At 40.7% G+C, this 23,890-nt stretch overlaps 1 protein-coding gene across 1 annotated transcript in view; it reads left to right on the top strand.

Annotated features, from left to right (window-relative positions):
- Positions 1-680: 680 nt before the first annotated feature.
- radil2a (Ras association and DIL domains 2a) overlaps positions 681-23,890 on the top strand; it is a 32,865-nt gene continuing 9,655 nt past the window's right edge. The window contains exons 1-11 of the mRNA XM_080043793.1: positions 681-1,255; positions 1,990-2,304; positions 2,844-3,082; positions 5,844-6,175; positions 11,102-11,794; positions 12,342-12,379; positions 13,672-13,841; positions 14,532-14,644; positions 17,732-17,951; positions 18,452-18,624; positions 21,869-22,013. Of these exons, the coding sequence (XP_079899919.1) occupies positions 1,128-1,255; positions 1,990-2,304; positions 2,844-3,082; positions 5,844-6,175; positions 11,102-11,794; positions 12,342-12,379; positions 13,672-13,841; positions 14,532-14,644; positions 17,732-17,951; positions 18,452-18,624; positions 21,869-22,013 (2,566 nt within the window). The 5' untranslated portion in view covers positions 681-1,127. The remainder of the gene's footprint in view (positions 1,256-1,989; positions 2,305-2,843; positions 3,083-5,843; positions 6,176-11,101; positions 11,795-12,341; positions 12,380-13,671; positions 13,842-14,531; positions 14,645-17,731; positions 17,952-18,451; positions 18,625-21,868; positions 22,014-23,890) is intronic.

Genomic DNA, 23,890 nt, shown 5'->3' with positions numbered 1-23,890 from the left:
AGGTCCATATTATTGGAGCCTGGAGCACGTGTTTCATGTTTGTCTATTGTCTGTGCTGTTAGTAAATTGGCCTATTGTTAATATTTCATAATATGTGGGTTATCACATTATGAGTGAAGCATAGGCCTAGTCTAAATAATGGCATAGGTTATGCTACGTGAAAAAGTGAGTTAATGAGTCGGAGTTATTTCATTTAACCATATCGGCAAAAAATATGGACATGAAAATGTCAATATAATGATCCAGTATTTAGGCTACCGTAATACAAAGTCGATGATTGCTGCACTTTAATAGTGAAGTTTAAAAACCATCCATTGAATAGGCCAATATATGTCAAATTAGGTTTTTTGTAGCCTATTATTTTTACAGTAAAGGACGATGGACCCCATATTCCCTTGTCTTGTTCTGCCCCCCCCTCAGAATGTTGTATTGCCTGACACCCCTGCCTTGAATAATGGTATTTGTTATTTTAAATAAACCGAAAATACATTTCCTATCTGTAGTCTTTGGTTCTTTTGTGTGTTCGTAGTTTTTTGTGCATGTTTATATCGTTTATAACTGTGAGTAAAGATATTTGTCCCGCCTCCCCTGTGACGCTGCGGTGACGTCACCCGTAGTAGCTCGCTCGGCTCGTGCCTCTCTCCACTCCAACAGCAACAGGTCCTCACTCCTGACGGAACTAACGGATCTAACGGTTGTTAATATTTTGGACCGCGTTTGTCTTTTCCACTCGTTCTTTGAGCTGCTTCCAGTCAAAAAACGGACAAAACTTGTGTGAACATGTTGTTACGTCTTGGTCTTCTTCACACAAATCACTCCAGGTTGGATTTTATCTTCAGGAAAACTGATTTGGAAGTTTGAACCTACCGGAATGTAACGTCAATTCATCTCATTATCAAGCTAGCATTTTTTTTATGACTTCTAATGGATACTCAGTCACTCTTGGAGCATTTACACACTTTTTTGTGATTTCATTTTTGTGATATTTTTTTGTTGGAAGTTGACTTTTCTCCTGGGAAAACCTTCTCATCTGGACAAGTTGTGAGAATAATGCAATTTTCAACTGCCCATCTCAACGGTTGTAGTAGCTTTTTCTGTTGCGTTCAGGTGAATTGAAAAAAACAAGTATGATTTCGGAGGAGAGAAGCAGCCACGTTCATAAACAAGCCCTAAGCTTCCCTGTGGGCTTACTGATCCGCTCTCCGAAGAAGCGCCTGGCCAAACTGGGAAGGAAACCCAGCAATGGATCTGTCCAGTAAGTATTTTATAGTACACACACATGGTTTATCACACTGTAATGTTGTTGCACTCAAGCATATTTTTTTTTATGACAGCACCATCATAACTTCTCCCATAAAGACATATTTTGTATTTTTACAACTTTGGTACTCCTAAGTGGATGCCGGCAGGTATAGGCCTTTTTATAAGATACTTTTTTGTTTGTTTTAGTTTTAAACCACCTGTTATGTATGTTCTTGGACTTACTTTTTTTTTCTTTTACACAAGTGGCTAAATACTTAGCAAAACAACAGGTGCACAGGTATTTCTAGGGGTATTTAAGGATATGCTTGTCTTTATTTATTGGTTTTGTGTCCCAAAGTCTATTAATGCCAGCTTTCATAAAGCTTGTTAACCAATTCCACTTTGAAAAAGTTTATTTATTGAGCATGTAGTGGAGATAAACCCAGTTCATTTACCAAGAAAATAACATCCTCCTTTCGACGTAGTGCTTGGTGCCTACATAAATAATTTATTAACATTTGAAGTTGTTTAAAGAAGTTGTTTGTGGTAACTTTATGATGATAATATAGTAGATCAAGCTCACCTCACTTTATTATTTACCCATAAATCACTGGGTGTAGTCAGACGCTATGATTCACTTGAGTCTTACTAATCTGTATGTAAGAAAGCTGCTCATACAGTAGGTAGATATGCAGGATGGCTGATTTTGACATTACTATTATATCTTGTCCTCTTGTTCCCTCTCAGGTCCAAAGACTCGGACAGCACTGTGCGCTCCACAGAGAGTGTGGGTGTCACCGTCCGGCAGCCGGCCAAAAGCAAAATCCGCCGCCACAACAACCGGTTCTCCACTGTGTTCAACCACAGCCCCAACCTGCGGGACAGTAGCCGGCGCGCTGAGCCCCCCGCTGCAGACGACCCGGCTGAGCTGTCCAGTCAGATGTCTGTCCCCGGCATCCTGAAGGTGTTTGGCAGCGACATCTGTCAAGGGACCAACTACAAGAGTGTGCTGGCCACCACACAGTCCTGTGCTAAGGAGCTGGTGAAGGAGGCTTTAGAGAGGTGAGGGGCTGAATGGGTGAACTGCCGTGTGTCATGTTTTAGATTTGAGATGGGGTCTAAAAAGATCTGAGTTAGATCTTACAGGCTCTTTTTAAGCTAATAGATTTAAATTACCCTGAATCACCATCTCAAATCCCCTAAAACATGTAATCAACTTTTTAAAATACGTCCCACATGTAAAACAACTCATGTTTCTGTTACAGGAATGTAATCAGAACTGAACTTTTGAGCGGCTCTAGTTTTAGAGAGCAAAAGTGTTAACAGCCATTTATCAAGAAGAATGCACACTACAGTGTGACCTCCAGGTTATTGTATTGCCACCCGGAAAACAGTTTCACAGTTTTTTTGTTGTTGTTGCAGTCATTAACACCCCAGAGTCAAGTAAATTACCTCAACCGGCTCAACGTATCACAAATTACCCTTTTTCTTTCAATTTGAACAATGAAGTCCCCCGAAAATAAACCCTTAACAGGGAAACAGTGGAAGAGAGCTCAGGTCGTCCTCTCTTATCTAAATACACGTCCACTGTTGTTGTCCAGGTACTGTCTGGAGAAAGAAGAGCCCAGTAACTACGTGCTGTGTGATGTGATCGGCCAGACCACGGGCTCAGAGAACCGCTGGAGGAGGGAGTGTTTCAGGGTGGTGGGAGACCACGAGAAGCCCCTCATGCTGCAGTCACTATGGAAACCCAAGGAAGGCTTCTCCAGGCGCTTTGAGATCCAGATGAGAGCCAGCGTCCAAGAGCAAAGTTTAAAGGACAGAGACACCGTCACAGCAGGTACAAGCATCGGCTAAACCAAGCCCCATCAACTTTACATTTTCCCTTTGTTTGTTTTCTGTTGTGCTCCTATGTAAAGTGCTCTGAGTGTGAGAAAAGCGCTGTATAAATTGAATATATTATTATTATTATTATTAAAGGAGGATTTCACAAGATGCACATTCTGTCCTTCTCTACTCCGACACTGTAGCGGAGCTGATAAGTATTTAGTCAGTGTGTGTGTGCTTGCATTACCGTTAATGACCCCTGTACCTGCTTGGTCTCGCGAGTAAAACCACTGCGGAGCCGTAACACAATGCAAATGCAACCAGTGGAACCCAGGTAACTGTGACACCTCCATACTGTAGGTTTGGTTCATTTGGTTGTGTCTGCTCTTCTTAAAACCATCTACAGTGACTTAGCAACATCTCCGTGACCCTCACATCCGTACGCCCGAGTAATCAATCACTCCGTACCTCTGTTGTAGTTGGCATGGGGAGACCCTTTTATCCTTGTCTCTTATTGCAGGCTAACGGCCCTCATTGTCCGGCTTATCACCAGCTTAGAACAGGGGGAGATGGTAACACACGTGGGAGAGGTCAGGAGGAAACAAAGGCTTTCCAATGAGGGATAGAGGAGGTCAGTGCTTTGGTGGCCCCTAGTCTTATCTTTGTTTTATTGCGAGGGCTCCATTAGGTCCCCGTGAGGCTCTGCGCAGCCCTTCCCACTGCGCTCTGCGTAGCTGCCAGAATGTGGCCACTCATCGCTGTGTTATTCTTTCTATCAGAGCTCACTTCCTGAACACTGGGGGCTCCGCGGCTCCCTGTTGACTTTGGAAACTAGTTTTTTGGACCCGTATTCTGCTTCACCGATACTGGCTCTCCGTTTAATCAGTTATTATTCTTGGTTCTGCTCATGTGTTCAAGATACCTCCTCATCGCAGCTTTGGAAAAACAAGATTAAACCTCGGGGTCCCATAATGGTCTTCAGAATCAGATGCAGAAAACTTTATTGTCTGTCATGACATAAAATCCTCTTAGATGTGGCTCAACTTGAAGTGTTTTTATTGGCTAGTGGCATCCTGATAGTTTTAACTGGAAAGACTTATGCAGGGTGTGAGGGGGATCTTTAATAATGTTTTTTGGCTTTCCTTTCAACTGCCTGTGTGTGAAGTACTGATAATGGAGTTTTGAATTTTGCCAGCTATTTAACTTGCTTGGTTAAGGATCAGGGAAAGCTTTGATTTATTCTATAACAGAGTTGAAATTGAAGCAGGATGAGATGTTGAAGTGAGTACATAGTGATTTCTAGGGGTTAAAAGGTCCTTACATCACATCACTCAGTCAGCACTTCAGGAGAATGCTTGTTGTCAAAATCAATCAAATCAAGCTTATCTCCACAATTCTCTACCTGTGTGTGCGCGCTGAAAAAAAAAATCCAGTGTTAATACACAGCCTAGGCTCTGTAAACGGGCATGTTGCTAGCTACGTTAGGCCCCCCTTTGTTCACATTTCAGTTTACAGAGCCTAGGCTGCATATAAACATCAGTCTTATTTTGACAAAAAGTCATTTTGACAGCAACCACTCTCCAAAATCTCTGACTCCACCTTTAATGCTGTTTCAAAGAGTTTCCCACCATCAGAAACATATCAGCATCAATGTTGTCAGCATCAGTCAAAGCCTTGTTCTTATGGTTCACACTCCCCTCTCTCTCTCTCCTCTCTCTTGGGTGGAACCTGCCCTTTACCTTCCACAGTATATGAGCTTTCAGGCAGTGAGCCCGGTCCTGTCACACTGCTGCTGAACAATGTGGAAAACACCCATTTCCCCACAGCTGATAAGAGCAGGCCGAGTGGCGGGTGTGAATCCGGGCTCGCTGGACATTCCATGGCGCTTAATGGCTCCAAATGAGCTGAATGGTGTTTGTGTTACGTCAGGCCCACTGCTATCAGATAGAGGCGGTCACATCTCACTTTTCCTCGCACATTTCCCCTCTTTACTCTGCGCATATTTAATTTGAATCGGTGCCAGTGCAGTGAACCGATATGCTGTTCTGACTTAGAGTTTAGTTTTTGTTATTGTTAATTTTTTGGTTATGCTTTTAAAACCATTTTTTTTCTGGTAATTGAAAACCAATTATCCGTGACGAATAAACAAAGCAAAAATAAAGTCATAACAGTTTTCCTAAGCCTCCGTGCCAGCGATAGCAGAAGGACGGAGGCATAATGTTTTCGTGTTGGCCGGCCATCTTCTGGTCCATTCTTATGAGCGCAATATCTAAAGAACGCTTTGAGGGATTTTCTTTAAAGTTTGCAAAATGTCAACTGAGAATCTACGATGAACTTATTCGATTTTTGTGACCTTGTACCATATTGTAGCTTCTTCGGAGCTTTACCTTTTATAAAGCATTGCCTACCACCATAAGGTTATCATTTCTTGTGTATTTTCGCCACATCTTTGACTATAATAAGTTTTTGTTGCGCTTCTCTTTCCAGGAATCCCTTATATATTTGTCTTTATTGTAATTTTATTTTTTATTTTAGATGTTTTTTGGGCAGTTTTATGCTTTATTGATAGTGCAGAGAGACAGAGGTGAAATGCAGAGAACGACCGCGGGCGGGAATCGAACCCGGGTCTACTGCTGGGCCCGGCCCGGGGAGGGGGGGGGGAGGGGAACGCCCTACCAACTGAGCTAAGGGCGCCCCCCTATTGTAAATTTGTCTTACATTACACTGCTCAGTTAAGGCCTTTCTTCACACCCTGTTCTCTTGTCGACCCCCAGGCATCAACGCTCAGGCCCGTAAGCTGCAGAAGAGCCGCTCCAGAGTGACCTCTCTGTTTGTGGACGGCAGCGGGGATGACGTGGACGGGCTGGGCATCTGGAGGAGCCTGAGTGAGATGGACCTTCCAGCCATGGGACAGGAGGCCGGCCGGGCCCAACAGAGCACCGCGCTGAGGGAAGACCCAGAGGCAGAGGCCGACAAGGAGGTGCTGAGGCTGGGCATGGAGAAGGAGGAGACGGAGAGCAGCGACGACAACACTACGCAGTACTCCATACATCCACCATTTGACTTCCCTTACTTCCTACTGCTGCAGGGATACAGCCACAGACAGGTGAGGAGGAGGGGGGAAGGTGCTGACCCAAATATACACATGAACCAAAATAGTTCTATAGACCCTTACCTTCAATTTTGTTAAAACAAAACTTTCGCATCAACCTGAAATGACAAATAACTCATAGAAAAGCCATCCAATATTATTTATTAAGATAAAATAAGGTAATAAGATAATCCTTTATTACATTTTCAGGGTAACAGCAGCTAAAGCGGATAGTGCAAATAACAAAAGCATCAGTTAAAGAGGCAAAATATAACAATAGCCTTTTTCAACAGTAATACAAGATGACACTAAAAAGTAAACAGTAAAAAAAGGTAAGTTACAGTAAAACACAAAGGTTGATAAGTAAACAGACTGGTCAACTGTGTGTGTGTGCGTGCGTGCGTGCGTGCGTGCGTGTGTCTGTCAACAGTTTGTGTGTGGTAGCTGTGTATTAGCTAGGTTGATAATGGGCTTCAAGTGGATTATGCCACATTTTAAATATTTACATTACAGCTTTGTGCTGTGGAGAAAATGCAAACTTCCCACCAAAACTCAACCAGGTGCCAGATACTGTATTGTCACTTGAAGTGTTTGGGCCACTAGATATTGACCAACACCAACAGTATTTTTTTCTAAGAATACAGCCGCATTATCTCATCTCCTTGTCAACAGCTTATCTAGGATAGGGTCGCGGGGGCAGAAGCTTTAGCTACCCTTCCTTTTGTGTATTGAGCCTGCAGTGGAAGATGTGTTATCTTATGGCTGTCCTGGGGCCTGTTTCAGGTAGCTGGTTTTGAGGCAACCCGGAGTTTGTTCGCTCTGAGTTGGTGGAAACTCTGGGTTTTCCGTTTCAGGTAGCAGGTTCAGTGCAACCGAGAGTCAGTTACTGCGGCAACATACGCCGTGGGTCTAACCTGCTGGATAGGTGGTTAGACCTACCCGAGTTTGTTTTCACTTTACGCTGCAGCTCCGACTGAAGAAAGAGTGTCACTGTCACACGCGTCCCTGTACAGTTTGAAGCAAAATCACTCTATAGAAATCTCCATCGGGATGTTTTTATCATTTCCTGATGATTTTACGTTTGACCAATCATTTATCTGATCAGTAGCCTTGTTCTCAGCCCTCGGTCCGTTCATATAGGCGGCCACCTTACACATCGTGACATGCTCTACATTCAGATTAATAAACCTATTTGTAGCCTATTGTATGTTTTTTAACGTCTGTGCCACTGAACAGATTTATGTCAGGTGGATTCATGTAACGCTGCGGCTGCACGCGATCGTTGTAGTTCACTTGTGCGATCCTAAAGTCACAGACAAGCCTCGTTAAATAGCCTAATATGAATATAAAAATGATATAATAATTTAAACTGTGATCACTTGAGGAAAATGGATCTGGTAATAAATCAATCAGGCTCTTCAATGGAAACTGTCACCTAATGTGTCTTGACTTAAAAGAAGCGACAGTCTGTTCTGTTTACTGCACAGTAGGCTTTAGGCACTGTAAGCAATGCTGTGCCGCGCCAGCTTTATTACTTTACAGCTGATATGCGTAACTTTTTAAAATAGACTATGGCTTCTCATACGGAAGAGAAATGATTATCTTGACAAAAAATGTTTGCTCTGTTTTTTTTCTGAATTGCCGAGGAGATTAGATCAGAGTTATGAGACAATATCCCGTTAATTCTTCTCCATAGGCTACCATAAGCTCATTCGTTAATATTTCTAACTCTAGTGGGAGGAGCGGAGATTTCTTTTTTTCTTTTTTGAGAAGTGGAGAAGTGGGAGGATCAATCATTTGTTTCTTCTGTTTCCATGGTGAATCATGTTATCAGCGATCCATTGACGATGGCTTTTATGCACACGCTCCACCCAGAGTGAACACGCTCAGAGTTGATAAACCCAACGCTGATCCACTGTTCTGAAACCGAAAACCCAGAGTTGCTTATCAACCCTGCGCTCTGAGTTAACCAACTCAGAGCGTATGATTAAACCCAGAGTATGTAAAACCAGCTACCTGAAACAGGCCCCTGGTGTCAATGTGAAGCCCGTTCCATCATTTGGGAAAGGGTCAAAAAACTGTTGTGATTTTGCCGAGTGACTAGGTGTAGTGAGGGAGAAGCAAGCTGATTGGCCAATGCATAGTGGAGTGGAAGTGCTAGGTTGTAAGGTTTAACCTGCTGATTTGCTTCTAGGCTTCTGACTGGTAAATAAAATCTCATACAGGGCGCTGTATTTAAGCTGCTTTAGCCTGCCACCCTCTGCAAGCTGCTTTACAACCCACCTTTACCCCAGCTCCTCCTTCTCATGCATGTTTGACAATGTCATTTCTGTTGTCATTGATGCTGATCTGTTATGTACCCGGCTGCCAAAGCCATAACGCCAAATATGACTACTGCAAATAGGAATTAGTTTCTTTTACTGGAGTGGTCCTGACTAAAACATTTAGATTGCATGAAACACACAGCACTATTACTTTTCTATATTTTCAATTTTGAGCATACGTAATACGGAGCCTGCCACACCAACAGTTCACTGCACATTCTTTTATGAGCATGTGTCAAATAAAAGTCTTTTGAATCTTGAATCTTGAAAGACTCAGAGCTTGACTGTAGATTTCTCAGAATGGCCTCAGAATGCAGCTGGTGGAGTGAACTACAGAGGTGTGTTGTCCTGTGTGGGCGCATAGGACCAGCTGTCTTTCATCATGTCCCAATGAAAGCACAAGGAACAGAGTGTTCACCACACACAGTCAGAAGGAAACCTGCCCAGGACGCTCGAAACAAGGAGATGTAACCCTGATTAAAGAAACTGTGTTGAGGAGGATAAACAACACAAGCTATTTTTAGGCGTTGTAAACAAACTCGGTAGGAGATGGGCACTTAAACTGGTGAGCTGCAATCTACATACCAGCACACTTGACCAGGCTTTTAAAGCTGGAGTCAGCAATTCTAGAGAACGCTTGTTGTGAAAATCACTTTTTGTCAAAATCAGCTACCTGTCCGTACTGTGTGTGCGCTGAAAAAAATCCAGTGTTATTAAACAGCCTAGGCTCTGTAAACGTGTATGTTGCTAGCTACGGTGTGCCCCGTTTGTTTACATTCCCTTTGTTTACATAGCACAGAGCCTATGCTGTGTATTCCCACTGGATTTTTTTCAGCGCAGACACAGTATTGGCCAGGTAGCGGATATAAGGAGATATTCACTGATTTTGGGCAAAAAGTGTGATTCTGACAACAAGCGTTCTCCAGAACCGCTGACTCCACCTTCTAAACTTTGCCACAGTTTTTCAGAAATATCCCCACCAACGCATGTCTCTGCTGGGGCGTGATGCAGTTTGAATCACTACTTTGCCCAGGCTCATTTTTCACAGTAAAAACCAAAGAGTCAGGCTGTGGCTTTAGACCGGCCCCATTCCTAGGAACACAAATCTGTCTCGCAACATTGTGTATTTCCACCGGTGGAGATTGCTGACTGTGCAGGATGCTGGTAGCAACACAGCAGACCTAATCTGACTCGGCAACAATAGCTCAACCTCGAGCCAAAGCAAAGAAACCAGCAGGGTATATCAGCCGTCTGCAACAGGAACTGAGAACTTTTACTGAGCAATTAAAAACCTTTTTAAAAGTCTGTTATGGAAATTGTGTTTGCACATTGACATTTTGACCGGTGGAAGGAAAACAAAATGAAGGCGGAAAATGACAAATATTTTCATTAGCGATTAACCTGACATTTATGTTCTTCATTAATCATTTTGTCCCTAAAATGTCAGAACTAAAATTTCCTGTTAAAATGTACAACAGCTCAAGCATATTTATTTGTTTTATTTCACCAACCCATAATGAATAGCATAACTTGAATGCTAAACATAGTATATTAATAATTAACACTTTCGACACTATCAACAAACTGACCATTAAGTGCATCACTATGTAGACAGTTATATTGGTTTGCATACTTACTAGCTGGACGTTTAAGTGTATTAACGTATACACTTTAATTAATATCTACTTGTAATCTACAAAAGTTCCCAACCCTTTTTTGTATGAACGGCGATAATAATAAAGTTGTAGCGACTGCCTTAACTATCCCTGTCACCTGCTCCTACCAGCCCAGTTGATAGTGTATCATCACCCACTAATAGTCTTACTGCGGTGACCCTGAGGTGACAGTGGGACATCAGCCACGTCTCACTCATAATCCCCTTCTTTTCCTGTCTGGCTTCACAGTGTCTCAGAGCAGGTAGTTCTTATACCAGCTGATCCTGTTGCAGTTCACATGCGCAACGTCACTGTTGGTACTTTGCCAACATGTTACATTGGCTGTTTGTTGGGAAGCAGAATTTACCTGCAGAAGAATATGGGATTTAACTAGAGCTGAGTCGGTTTGACGATTAAGTCAAACGTCAAAAATGTATCATCAGATATTTTGATAATAAAGAAATCATTTAAGTAATTTTTTAACCAACAATTGCAAGTGTATGATGGTTTTAGCTTCCCCAATGTGAGAAATGTTGGCTTCTAGTTTTATATTATAGTGAAATGAATATGTCTTGTTAAAGTGATTGTGATGGAAAACATTGCATCAGCAGTTCCACCTTCCCAGTTGTGTGCACTTTCTGTCTTGTGATTGTAATTTATTATCAGGTCTTTGAAGACTTTTGATCGGGCAAACCAAGAAAGTTGAAGACTTACTATTCATTCATTGTCTTTATTTCAAACATGTAAGCAAAAAAAACAAAGTTAAAATAGTAGTAGATGAATAAATAAAACAAAAAGCAAAAAAAGCAGAAAAAAAAACACACAATATAAAATAAATGTCAGCAATAATGACATTGTATAGACCAGGCTATTATTGGATTAAATAAGAAAATTAACGTTGGATTAATTAATAGCAAAAACCAGAATAAATTTGCTGTAATAAAATGTTTATTTTTTTGCAGGATTTTGTCATTTACCTAATGAGCGGCACCACCACCATCTTCGGCTGCTGCAGGGAGCATTGTAACGGGGAAGACGAGGAGAGACTGAAGGTGGACATCCTCCTCTTTGCCCCGGACGTCTTGCCCCAACACTGCTGTGTCCGACGCCTGGACTCTAGCAGCCTAGACTCCACGGGCGACCACAGAAAGACCTTGACAATGCTCAAGCCCCTCCACGGAGCCCCTGTCACCAGAAACGGTTTCCTCCTTAAAGAGGAGGTAGAACTAAACCCTGGGGACTTGGTCGGCTTCGGGAAACACTACCTGTTCATGTTTAAGGATCCTACCACGTTAGAATCTGTTCAAACTCCCCCTTGGATGACCACACTCTGCCCCAACAATGACACAAAAACATCATCCAATTGCATTTCATGTGGCACCGCTATCCCCATCAAAAGGTGCCATAGGCGGCCCCTACCGCCCCGTTGGAGGGACCTGGAAGGCACGGAGGCGTCGGTAAGCTATGAGCTGGAGCAGGAGGAGATGGTGCTGCAGGAGATTTTGGACATGTTGGACCCCAGTGGGAACGAACCCAAGCTGACGCCGGCTTTCCTGCTCAGCCTCTGCATCCAGCACTCGGCCTCCACCTTCCAGCTGACGCACTTCAGGCAGCTGCTGCTCTGGATAGCCAATCAGATCCAGGTCGTCATGTGGGTAAGGATGAAAACGCTGATCTGCCATTTGAGTTGACAATGTATTTAATCCGAACTAGTAAAGAAAAAGAAAAGGAATCAGAGATCAGCGCAGTCATTTAAAGGCATTTGCGAGAGACGACGTCAGCATTGTATTGTTGCAGAGGGGGCCAGATGAAAATCGTATTTTTCTCCATATGTAAATGCTTACCCAACAAATTAATATCCGTTCAATTGTATGCTAAATGTAGGATTTTTTCACTGCTGATTTGTGGACTGATACGCTGCACTGCACCGTCACAAGTTGGCGAAGTATTATGTGGCCTAACTACGCTTGAACTGAGTGCAAATATAGACGGCTGTCTGCAGTTGCTGATTTAAGCATTCTGTGTTATGTGTCTGTCTGTGTTCAGTAAACCAACCAGAAAGAGGCAAAACACCTTAACATTGTTCTTCAGACTAAACCATGAAATGCTGTCACAATGCTACAATTATGTCAATTTAAGACTCTCTCTAAGGATAGATGTCTGCAGGTTAAAATGGATATTTTCTTTTTGTGCTTTTCTTAGGAGAAGACAAAGGAACTTGCAGCAATCCAGCCAGACATGTGAGTAGACCGACCGCAAGTGTTTACAGAATGCCCCAGAAATACATGACAATGACCTGCTGTAGTGAGGGGAGCCGCAGCTGCCACCCGCAATGATATACGACTCCTCCTGACACCTTAAGGTTTATTGTCTGGATAAAAGAGGAGTTAAAGTCTGATTTTTACTACTATGTGCTCCTGCAGAAAACAATGACTTGTCTCAAACGCCGGTTGTGCAAAGAGAGAATTTCCCACAGTCTCCTTCTCTAAATCAAGAAGAAGCAGCTGAGTTTCCTCATGTAGCACTGTGTCTGTTTTACTATCTAGTAGATTACACTATCAGTCCACGGAGAAGAGCAAAGTTATTTAGGTTTTACCAACTCTGAATCAATAGAAGTGAATGAGGGAATAGTCAATGGACAAAAGTGTGATGCCAGTTTTTGAAGGCTGCAAGTGTGAAGATTTCCTACATCAAATAACACATCAATTATCTTTTTACATTTTTTTTAATTATTATTTTGTTAAGAAAAGTAAACAAATACAAAAATCGAATCGTATCCGAAAACATAGTACAACACTAAAAGTATTCAGAGTTCAATCATATGGAGCAGAGAAAAGGGTTACCATTAATTGACCATCCACTGTAAGTTAACTAATTTCTTAAACAAATAATTTCTGAACTTTTTACAAGAAGTAGATAAGTCCTTTTTCACAGCAGCCATTTTTGACATGACATAGTAGGAAAAGCAATGTTACAAGAGATTTATAAAGAGGAATGGAAAGTTCTCTCTCTGACCCTGTTTAGAAATAACTATTTGACTGATAGGCAGAAATATTAGAGGAAGTTCAATACAAAATAAAGGTTAAATAAACGGTATATTGTCTATTTTTGTGAGTGATAAACTTTCTTCATGTCCTGACTAATTCTGAAGTCAGACTCACTGAAGTCTGTTGTCACAACAAACATGTTGGAAGTAAAACATAGGGATCCTGCTTATACTGAATTTGAATAGTAAGCATTTAAAAAAGGTTTACATTTATTTTTTATTTTTTATTTATTTTTTATAGATGAAATTACAGCTAAGCAGCAATTATCAGTCACCAACATTACTAAGAAAATGATCAGATCATTTAAATGCGCATCACCCAAAGAGTCTCAGCAAAATGTACTGGTTAAACTATTCAATCATAAACTATAAAGACAAGGCTTCACACCAAAAAAAAAGATCTGTTTCCATTTTAGTCAAGCTCAATATTATTATTATTTTTTACTTGGTGATCAGCACTAATCTCTGTGTGTGTTTTTCCACCAGTGGTTCCAGTGAGGTGCAGCCCCAGCATCTGCAGCTGCTGAGCATGGACGAGCTGATCCCAGGCCTGCAGCCTCTGGTGCTGTGGATGGCCAACTCCATAGAACTGCTGCACTTCATCCAGCATGAGGTGCCTCAGCTGCTGCCATGGAGACGGGGCCAGGAGGAGAAAGGTGGGCAAAAACACTGCACTGGTGTGGTCCATTTTTAAACTTAAAGGTCCACTATGTATCAATTTACATTATATATTGAATATAGGTAAATGGGTTGCAATGAAACTTGAAAATTAGACTTTCTCCATTGTCTAAATTAAAACATGCAGTACACTTATTTCTATGAAGAGGATTGGGTTTTTTTTTTGTGATGATCCAAATGATGGAACATTTATGCGTCACATATTTAAACAGAAGAAGAAGAAGCTTAACCGGATAGACACAACAGCCAAAGAAGTTATGTCAGAATCACAATGTTAGTCAAACTAAAATAACGTTTACGTTGCAACAACACTTGACTCATCCATCATTTTAACTGGTCTAGTGTATCGAGTAAATTGCTCCCGATAGTTAGCTTCCACCCTTCGTGGAAGCTGTTGCTATCGGTGTATGAATGTGTGTGTGATTGGGTGAATGTGTACAAAACAATGTAAAGTGCTTTAAGTCTGTGACAAACCAGGGAAAAGCGCTATATAAGTGGAGTCCATTTACTGTGTTGTGCATTGCTCACTGTAGCTCACTTTACCGCCATCGGCCCTGCTACTGAGAATGAATTTCTTAAAATGTACATATTCGGCCTTTTGATTGCATCAGGTCGGCAGTGTTTTGTATGTATTTTCAACTTATCTGTACGTATGTGTGTGTTGCCAGGTGTGTTGGACTCTGAGATGTCCTCCACTCGAACCGCCTGTGAGGAAGCCATGACAGTCCTGGAGGAAGTCATCATGTTCACCTTCCAGCAGTCCGTCTACTATCTCACTAAGGTTAGCCACCACATTATGCTCTTTAACACACACACACACACACACACACACACACACACACACACACACACACACACACACACACACACACACACACACACACACACAGAGTTACATCAACATGTTTCACTTCCTTTTTGACCTGTAAATTCGGAGTGTCGGTCACATGTGAAGCAGGATATTGGCCTGTATAAACATTATATTCTGTTTTCATTGAGCATTTTCCAGACAAAAAAACACAATCACAGAATGGAAACGCTAACTTTATCTGGCACTCCTGCTCAGGAAAGACCTGTGAGATAGTGAGCAGGGTGTCTTTTCCACCGACGGTTCAATATAAACAAAAAGGACAATCTTGTCTCTCAAGGTTTGTTGAATTACAAAAGCAGAAAGCTTGATTTGGTGAGAACCAGAATGAAATCTGAACAGAGCTTAGACTGTTTAGTGAATTGGTTGAAATTAGGTCAAGGTAAAATGTATTCACAAAGCACATTTACAAACAACAGGTGATCTCCAAAGTTCTTTACAGAGACATCCTAATGTTTAAAACAATTATAAAGGGTATTAAATGAAGTGCAACAGACAGACTAAAGACAGTGCTTGGTTATATAAAGGGTGGGTCTTTAGACATGATTTTGACCGTGAAGGTAAACTGTTCCACAGGTTGGGTGCAACAGATATACGATGCCAATCCATGCACAGCTTTCAAAACTGTACATCATACAGTAAAGTAGATACACACTTTAAAGAAGATTTTCAGAGTTTGGAAATGCATATTATTAATGTGTGTCCTGATGGCTTTTTGTGACACAACTGCAGCATAGACATTTAACATAAGAGGCTTCAGAAACACCACCGTCCGCCAGGTCTGAGGAAGGGAGGGAAGGAAGCAGGAACAGTCTGTGCTGTTGTTTTGAATACACACACAGTCATATTTTTATTGCCTGTGCTGAGAAACCAACACTTTACTGTTTTATTATTACTGTAACACTTTATGTTCCTGGTCTGAAAAAAAACTTATCTAAGGAATTCCTTTCATGTTGTGGCAGTTTGAAAATGTACTGTCACGTTTATTTTTACAAGGCGTGTTAATCGTACAGTCCCAGCTTTGTTTAAAGCAATAACATACATTGCAACTTTTTTTTCCTAATAAGACAATGTGTTATTTATGTATGTTTTCGCTGCTTACTAGTATTTCAGGTGGAAAAGAGCGAGGATTTAGCTATATAAGAGCTGCAGTCTGTTTCCTGCAAAAGGAAGACACATTTTCACCAGAGAAAACACCCAACAGGGGAACGGAAGGACGGAGCGGAAAAAAAAAATCCTTTCTGTTAATTTCCTGAGAAAATATGACTGAATGTTTATAACGCACACTGACATCATTTTCTTCACTTCTTTTTTCTCTTCTGGCTTGGCTAGAATATGAATACAACTACCCAAACCCAAGGAGCAACACTTACTGCAGTTTTCCTCAGAATTTACCCAATCCATTGAACTTTTATCAGAAAGCAGTTTTACACTCAAGTTAATTTATCACGTTAGACTAAATTAACCTTTTTGGATAATGAAAAAGTCTAATACAACTCATAATGTTATAAATGGAGCGAGCAAAATATTTTTCTTGCCATGGTCAAACAGGGCTGATTAGAACAAAACAAAGAAAACATTTGATGAATATCTGTCTATGTTCTAATTACCTGCATTACTAGGTTCACAAAATATAATATATTAAATGCGTAAGATAGGTTTTAGTTTGTCTCAACGATAACCGTTCAGCACCGTCAGATTTGCTGAGCCTTACCTGCTGACCTGTTGCCTCAGGCATGCAGGGTTATTGTCATCTTTATGGCCTCTTTCAGTTTCTCTGAGGTCATTATCATAGTCACGGTGGGTGAGTGTGTGTGTGTGTGTGTGTGTGTGTGTGTGTGTGTTTCTGTGTGTGTGTGTGTTTCTGTGTGTGTGTGTTTTTGGGCCTAGTTAACAGGTGATGTCATGCATGAGAAACAAAGGCAGATCTGTGTCAGAAAGAGAAGTGATAAGAGCCGGATCTGTGTGAGGTCTGATAATGAAGTGGTGGTTCAATAAAACAGCTTCTGCAGCGTTTGCAGAACTGCCTTGTTCCCATGTTATGTTGTAACTATTTGAGTGAAACGTGTGGTTTCAATTGTGCGAGTTGTTATTGTTGTTTCAGTGAATTTTGTATACCTCAGTGTCTTTGGCATGTTGGACATATATTATCGGAGCTGAGAGTTGGCCACAGTTTATATTAAAAGTCGGTTGGATTCAAAACCAGTGAAACAAAATCATTATTAGGACTGGGGGTACTGGCAATGATTTAATGGTAATGATTTGTCATCGTTTAAGTTACATTTTAAAGTTACCTGGGGGTTTAATTTGGATTTTGATGTGTGTTCATTTGTTTTAATCAGCGGTTTAATCCTTTCTTTGGGACTGTAGTGTTATTCATTACAGCTGCCCTGTGCATTGTGAATCATAAGCTTTTCTGCAAATTTCCTGTACGCTCTGTGCATGCCTTCTTCCCATTGCGTCATTTTTTCCATATGTCCTGTACATAGCAACACTAAACAAGACAAAAAAAGGAACTTCACCTTTCTACTAAATTTGTTTTGCGCTTTACTGGATATAATCAGGAATCACATGAAAGCAAATGAAAGTTGCATCAACATTTGGTTCATTTGCTCCTGAGAAATACTCAGTGTCACCCTTATCACTGCTTGACTCCCATGGTCCCCTAGTAGTGATGATGGAAGAAGAGAGAGAGAGAGAGAGAGAGAGAGTGTGTGTGTGTGTGTGTGTGTGTGTGTGTGTGTTTCTTTGTTTTTGTGTTTCTGTGTGTCTGTGTTTTCCAATCCAGAGGTTCCATATTATCTAATACTTCAATAAGAAAAAGACCATCTGGATGTTATACTGTAGAGATGAAGTCAAACTAAGAAAAAACTCCCGCACACTGTCTTGTTCTTTCACTGATACATTTATTTAATAACCAACGTTTTGGTCACAAGGACCTTCATCAGGCATGTACTGTAGAGATGTAAAATGTCTCCCTATCTCTCTCTCTCCCCACAGAGTATGTATTCAGCCCTGCCTGGTCTGCTGGATGGGAACCCCTTCTCAGAGAGCGGGACGCTGCGAGTGCCCGACGGACTCAACGATATCCTGGAGGTTCTGAAGGAGGCTCTCAAGCTCCTCACGGCCTTCCAGGTCCATCCAGACATCTCCCTACAGCTCTGTGCCTACCTGTTCTTCTTCATCAACGCATCACTGTTCAACGCGCTTATGGAGAGAGGTAAGACTTCATTAAGGTTTTCCTTTTATCTTTTATTATCTTTATTGGAGTCACCTTGTATTTATATTACAGTTGACAATCATCATGCTAATATTCAATAATTCATAACATTTTAACTCTGTAATTATTGAAGTAGGAACCTTATTTACACTTTAAATGAGAGAGAAAAAAATAGACAAATGAGCACAGAAAAATGCACAAATAAGAACACATTTTGTTTCTTTATTTCTTTGGATCCTCAATACCTTCCACAAAGGTCACTAGTCTTCCTGGGATCCCTGAAAAGTAAACAATTAAAACAAACAATTTAAAAATTGCACAGGATCAATAGGACAAGAATATGCTAAATAACCCAAATATAAGAAATTATATTCTGATAAATATAACTGCCATGTCTACACTGTTTCTGGGTGTAAGCACTATGTCAGTTGAGCATTGAGTCAGTTGCACATTAAACCATGTGACACACTTCTCTAATTCCCCCCTGCTCTGCCCCTCAGGCTCTGTGGCTGGGTTCTACCAGTGGTCCCGAGGGGTTCAGATCCGGGCCAACCTGGACACTCTGATGGACTGGATCCAGAGCATCGGGCTGGGAGATCTCACCACACAGTTCTTCCACAAGCTCTCTGCTGCTGTCAATCTGCTGGCCACACCCAAAGAAACGCTCCTGCAGGTCAGAAGAACTTCCCTTTCTTCCTTTCCTGTTTGTCTAACCCCGACCCGGGTGGAGTTTGTAGAGTCAAGTCACGTTTTCGCGTCAGCCTGAATGTTTTCTTTGCGTTTAAGGTGTCAGTGCGAGATTCATTTTGTAGGTTTATGTTTTAGGTGCAAAACTGTACATTTTTGATAAAATCTGAACTTCACTTAAAGGTGGAGTCAGTGATTCTGGAGAACGCTTGTTGTCAAAATCACTTTTGGTCGAAATCAGTGAATATCTCCTCATGATTTAGTACCTGTCGGTACTGTTTGCAAGCTGGAAAAACTCTGGTGTTAATTATACACAGCCTAGGCTCTGTAAACGGGCATGTTGTTAGCTACGGTAGGCCCCCTTTGTTTCCATAGGCTTTTCAGTTTACAGTCAGGTAGTGGATATTGAAAAAAAAAGAAGAGATTTAGACAACAAGCATTCTCCAGAATCACTGACTGCATCTTTAACTCTTCCCTCTGCAGCAGTCTTACTCCTTTCACCAGCTTGTTATTGTTGTCAAACATTGCGATAACAATGACTGATAACGCCATAAAAGCCTGTGCAAGCATGCAACAGCTTTATGGTTATAGTAGCACTTAAAACAGATGCACTGAAACTCCCATGGTGCCAGCTTCATTGATACGATATCAGGAAATGTAAACACACTAAAATGATCAACAGATGAGGTCATGGTGCCGGTAAAAGTTTGGCTGTCACTTATCAAACCTGAAATCATATGGACTTGAGTATATCCTGTTAACCAGAGTATGTGTGTCATGAATTATCAACCTGAAGCCTATTTATTCTCACAAAAGAAAAATGGAATTTGTGGCTAAGAGCTCAAATGGCACAGAAATGCATTAGAGTAAAGGCAGTTAAAAGCCTTTCAATGCCTCTTTTTCAATATATGTTCAGGAATCACACACTGTATCAGTCAAACAATACTGTACTATACTAGAACAACACTTTATATGTGCTGTTATCAGTGTCTACTATTTGCAGTAGTAGCCATACCAGCATAACATTTTAATCCCCTCCTTGAGCACACCTCTCTCTTAGTTACCTATTTTAATCTTGTTTACATTTGAAACTGCAGAAGGAAACTGAGCTCTCACGTGGCCGGTTAGCAAAACACTGAGGTGTTCAGTGTCCTAATGAAAAGCCAGGAATGACTGAATGTTTTTGTGCTGAGGTAGCCATGTGCTACTGTTGCTTGAAATGCTACAGTATATACTGTACACTGTATGCTTATGTTTTCTCAACATAACCCCCTGTAAATCTATTTATCTCATAAAAAGTATTCTCCTAAAATATGGCTTTCAGATCAAAGCTTGTAGTGTAGTTAGTTGCGTATTTTACAAGACAAATACAGTGAGAGCATTACTTCTTCGGTTTCACTAATGAGGGAAATAACTTACTAACTCATAAACAAAAAGGGACATTTTGGAGAGAAAGGCAGTTATACACTTAAACATACATTAGATAAATAACAGAAGTGTTTAATGTATTTAATAAAACAACACCTGTTTTATATGAAAAGTGACTGTAGACACCTTTACGTTGACACCTGGTTTCACTCTATGACTCGCTGCATGGTACCAGCCCGAAACCTCTCCTGGGGCACATCACATCTCCAGCCCTCCCCCTAGAACAGCTGTGGAAAGGCTGCACTGTGTCTACCCTGTACGTGGGGTTGGATGGTTGCTAGGCTGCTGGTGCTTTAGTGAATCCCTGCCCTGGCATGATGAGGTCATGTTGTGGCAGCCGCAGCAGGGCACACACCCTACACAGATTTTATTTTTTTTTAGTTTTCCATTTGGACTTCTGGGCTGAAGTGTTTTACTGGCACAGCTGTGAATTACTCCAGAGGGATGTGTGGCCATGTTTGTTATGCCAGCAGTTTTGGGGGAAAAAAACGCAACATCTGAGGGAGTTATTTTAAGGAGATTCTCTCTGCCAAACATTAAACTGTCAGACGTTTTTGAATGCTTCTGCTGTTTATAAGCAGCATTTAAAACTTGAGTTTTCTGCTGAGCTCAGCGCGGGAGTCTGCGTTATAAAGAGAAAGGGCAGGGACGTAACAACATTAAAGTTATGGTTTCTATTGTGGGCCCCCGGGCATGTCTGGGCAGTGTCCCACTTCCACCAATTCAGCTGAATGAACGATGTCATGTTTGTAATGTTTGTCTAGTAATAATCACATGATTGTCTCCGGTACGTGACTCACTCACCTAGTGCTTCCTTATCCTTGAGACACTTTCTGTAATCGGCTAAAGATAAAACATTGTCTTTCCTCAAGTGTGCTGCAGTGAGAGAGTTGCTGTGAGGACATAATCGTAGTTCATGATAAGGACTTTTTAAAGCTTTCCTGAGAGCTGATAATAAGAAGTGTACATTTCTCACGCTGCTACATGGATGACGTGTTACAATGCACAATACACTCACAGTTTGTTCATTTGAGTGCCGAAAAGAAAAACAGCGATATGAAACAGCTCTTCAATATTTTCCCAAGAGGCTTTTGCTCCCACATCTGGCTCCTGGGATTACAGAGACAAAAAACTATTTACAAGATCATATAATTGGGTTTGAAATGCTTTGGATGCAAATGAGAGGGTAGCGATGACTGTGTTTGTTTCCTTATATGGAAAGAAGCGTGGTGGGAAAATGTTTGTTTCTCACACCCTGTCATTCTCACAATGACGACAACGTAAGTTTGTGGCTCGTCTTTTGAGATAAAACCAGCAAGGGATCTTTTTTTATATAGAACTGTGTTTAGGGCCATGTTGAAGAAAGATTTTTTACGAGAAAAATAGAGTAATGTTATAAAACTGAAGTGGTAGTCTAAGGCTGTGTGTTATTCTAGTTACAGTATATCTTACTTCTTTAAGAAATAAGGAATTGCTTAATCTTTTGGCACATCAACACCACTTTATCATAAACTGCTGTTGACTGTGTGTGGCACGGCCCAACACCTGAGACACAACAGACACTGCCATTAGACTACTCTCAATATCATTTTGTTGGTTACCGATAATATGTTTTTCTGAATTACGTTTATCTCTCTCGTAAAAAATTCCGACTACATTCTCGTAATTTATTGATTTATTTTTCCTGGACGCGGGTGGCCCTAATTTTCCGTCGTACTATTTCAATCCTTCATTTTAAAGTTTCTAGAATAGTTTGGCTTTATGTCTCTTGTTTTCTTGTGGTTGTTTGGTTGTGTGTGCAGGCGTCCTGGACGTCTCTTCGGGCAGAGTTTTCTGCCTTGAACCCGGCTCAGCTCCACCACATGCTGAGGGAGTACAGCTCTGGGAAAGCCTGTCCCAACGGCTGGACCCCATCACGGGACGAGGCAGAGGACGCTGTCAGGACCGGTCAGTGTTATTTACAGTTTACTTATTGTGTGTATTACATTTCTTTAAAAAAATAATATATTTTGTACTTATTGCACCAGGGGTCGGAGAGAATAGTTTTTTTCTGATGTCTTCTGACACATATTGCAGAATTGACTTGACTTGACATTCTCGACATCTGTCTCATTGACATAATCTAACATAATCTATGAATATTTTCATAGTCTATTTTTCGAACCAAGATCTGCTCATTCTAGCCTCTCAAATGTAAGGGTTTACAGATGTTCTTGTTATACATCATTGATCATTTAATATCTTTAATAATAATAATAATGATGAAAAGAAAGTTAATTTCAGATTAAAACATATTTTCTCTCTTTTTCCTGGTTAGAATCTTGAACATCTGCATTGATTCTACTATTATAATAAGGGCTTTTATGTTTTAGTTTAAAATGTATACAAATGAAAAACAGGTGAAAAGTATTAAGAATGCAAATTCCATTCAAACATTGAATTATAGAAATCCCCCCTTTTTCCGTCTGCCAAAAGTATTTTCCGCTCTGCCTTTTCTCAGGAGGACCCTGTTTACTGTAAACTGGAATCAGAATCGTCTATTGTGTATCGTTCATGCTCAGACTTGACAGAAGGAATGCTTTACTGCACTAGACGTCATAATAAATAACAGAGAACTTGACAAGAATAAAGACCTGCTACACAAAGCATGATGAAAGAAGTTCACAATGCAAAATCCAATGTGCTCCTTCTACTTATTGTACTTTAGAGATTTATCATTAAGTCTTTTCGCGTCTTTTGTTTAGTATTTCCTGGACCGTGGAATGTATGAAGAGTAGACCCAAGTGTTCAATATTTAAATGTAAAAAAAAAACTGAGTTCTTTGTTTTAAAACATATCAACAAAGCAATCAATGGTGGAACAATTGAATAATAATTTTATTTTTTTTATTTTCATGACACACTCTCATTTTGAAATAAATTATTACTGGAAATTAGTAAATCTTTAGGGAAAAAATATAATTGTGAAGTTTTTAAAACTATTTTTTTTTAATTAAAACTGAAATTAGGACACTATTGATTTTTCTTACAAAGGATTGGTTCGTTCATAAAGTTGACATTTATATTTCTGTGTGTTATTTATATATTTATTTAATATCAAACACTTAAAGACTCCATAGAAATGATAATGAAAAATTACATTTCTCATTAAATTTAAAAACAAAAATCAATACGATGAACTTCTTTCTTTCACACCAACAGCACATGCAGTTATAAGTGGTCACCTTGGTCTCAGTCGGTGTTTGCAGACAGATTAATCTCCTTTCCTGTAATCAGCTTCACTTTCCACCCAGCAGGACGATTTCCAGCCCACGCACGCTCACCTTTTCACACCTACGCAAAAACACCATCGACTGATCCAGCAAAATCAGCCATTACCCCTGGGTTTTATTCACAGCCTTTAACTAGGTGTTAACCCAAATACAGCAACTTCTATTAAAGCTACAAGAATTCAATTTGATGAGAAAGCTATATCTAAAGATGGAGTCAGCTTTTCTGGGTTTTCTGGTACTTGTTGTCAAAATCAGTTTTTGGCAAAGTCAGTGAATATCTCCTCCGATCCGTTACCTGTCAGTAGTGTGTGTGTGTGCAGAAAAAAAATCCATTGTTAATTCACAGCCTAGGCTCTGTAAACTGGTATTGAAACACTGGTCTGAAAACAAAGGGGCCGACCACTGTAGCTAACAACAATATACCTGTTTACAGACTACAGAGCCTACGCTATGTATTAACACTGGATTTTTTTTTCCGACGCAAACACAGTATGGACAGGTAGTGTATCGTCAGGAGATATTCACAGATTTTGACAACAAGCATTCTTCAGAA

The sequence above is a fragment of the Ammodytes marinus genome (genome assembly GCF_949987685.1).
Source record: "Ammodytes marinus genome assembly, chromosome: 16".
Classification (NCBI taxonomy): domain Eukaryota; kingdom Metazoa; phylum Chordata; class Actinopteri; order Uranoscopiformes; family Ammodytidae; genus Ammodytes; species Ammodytes marinus.
The sequence above is the reverse complement of the archived record's forward strand: the minus strand, read 5'-3'. Positions and strand labels throughout refer to the sequence as shown.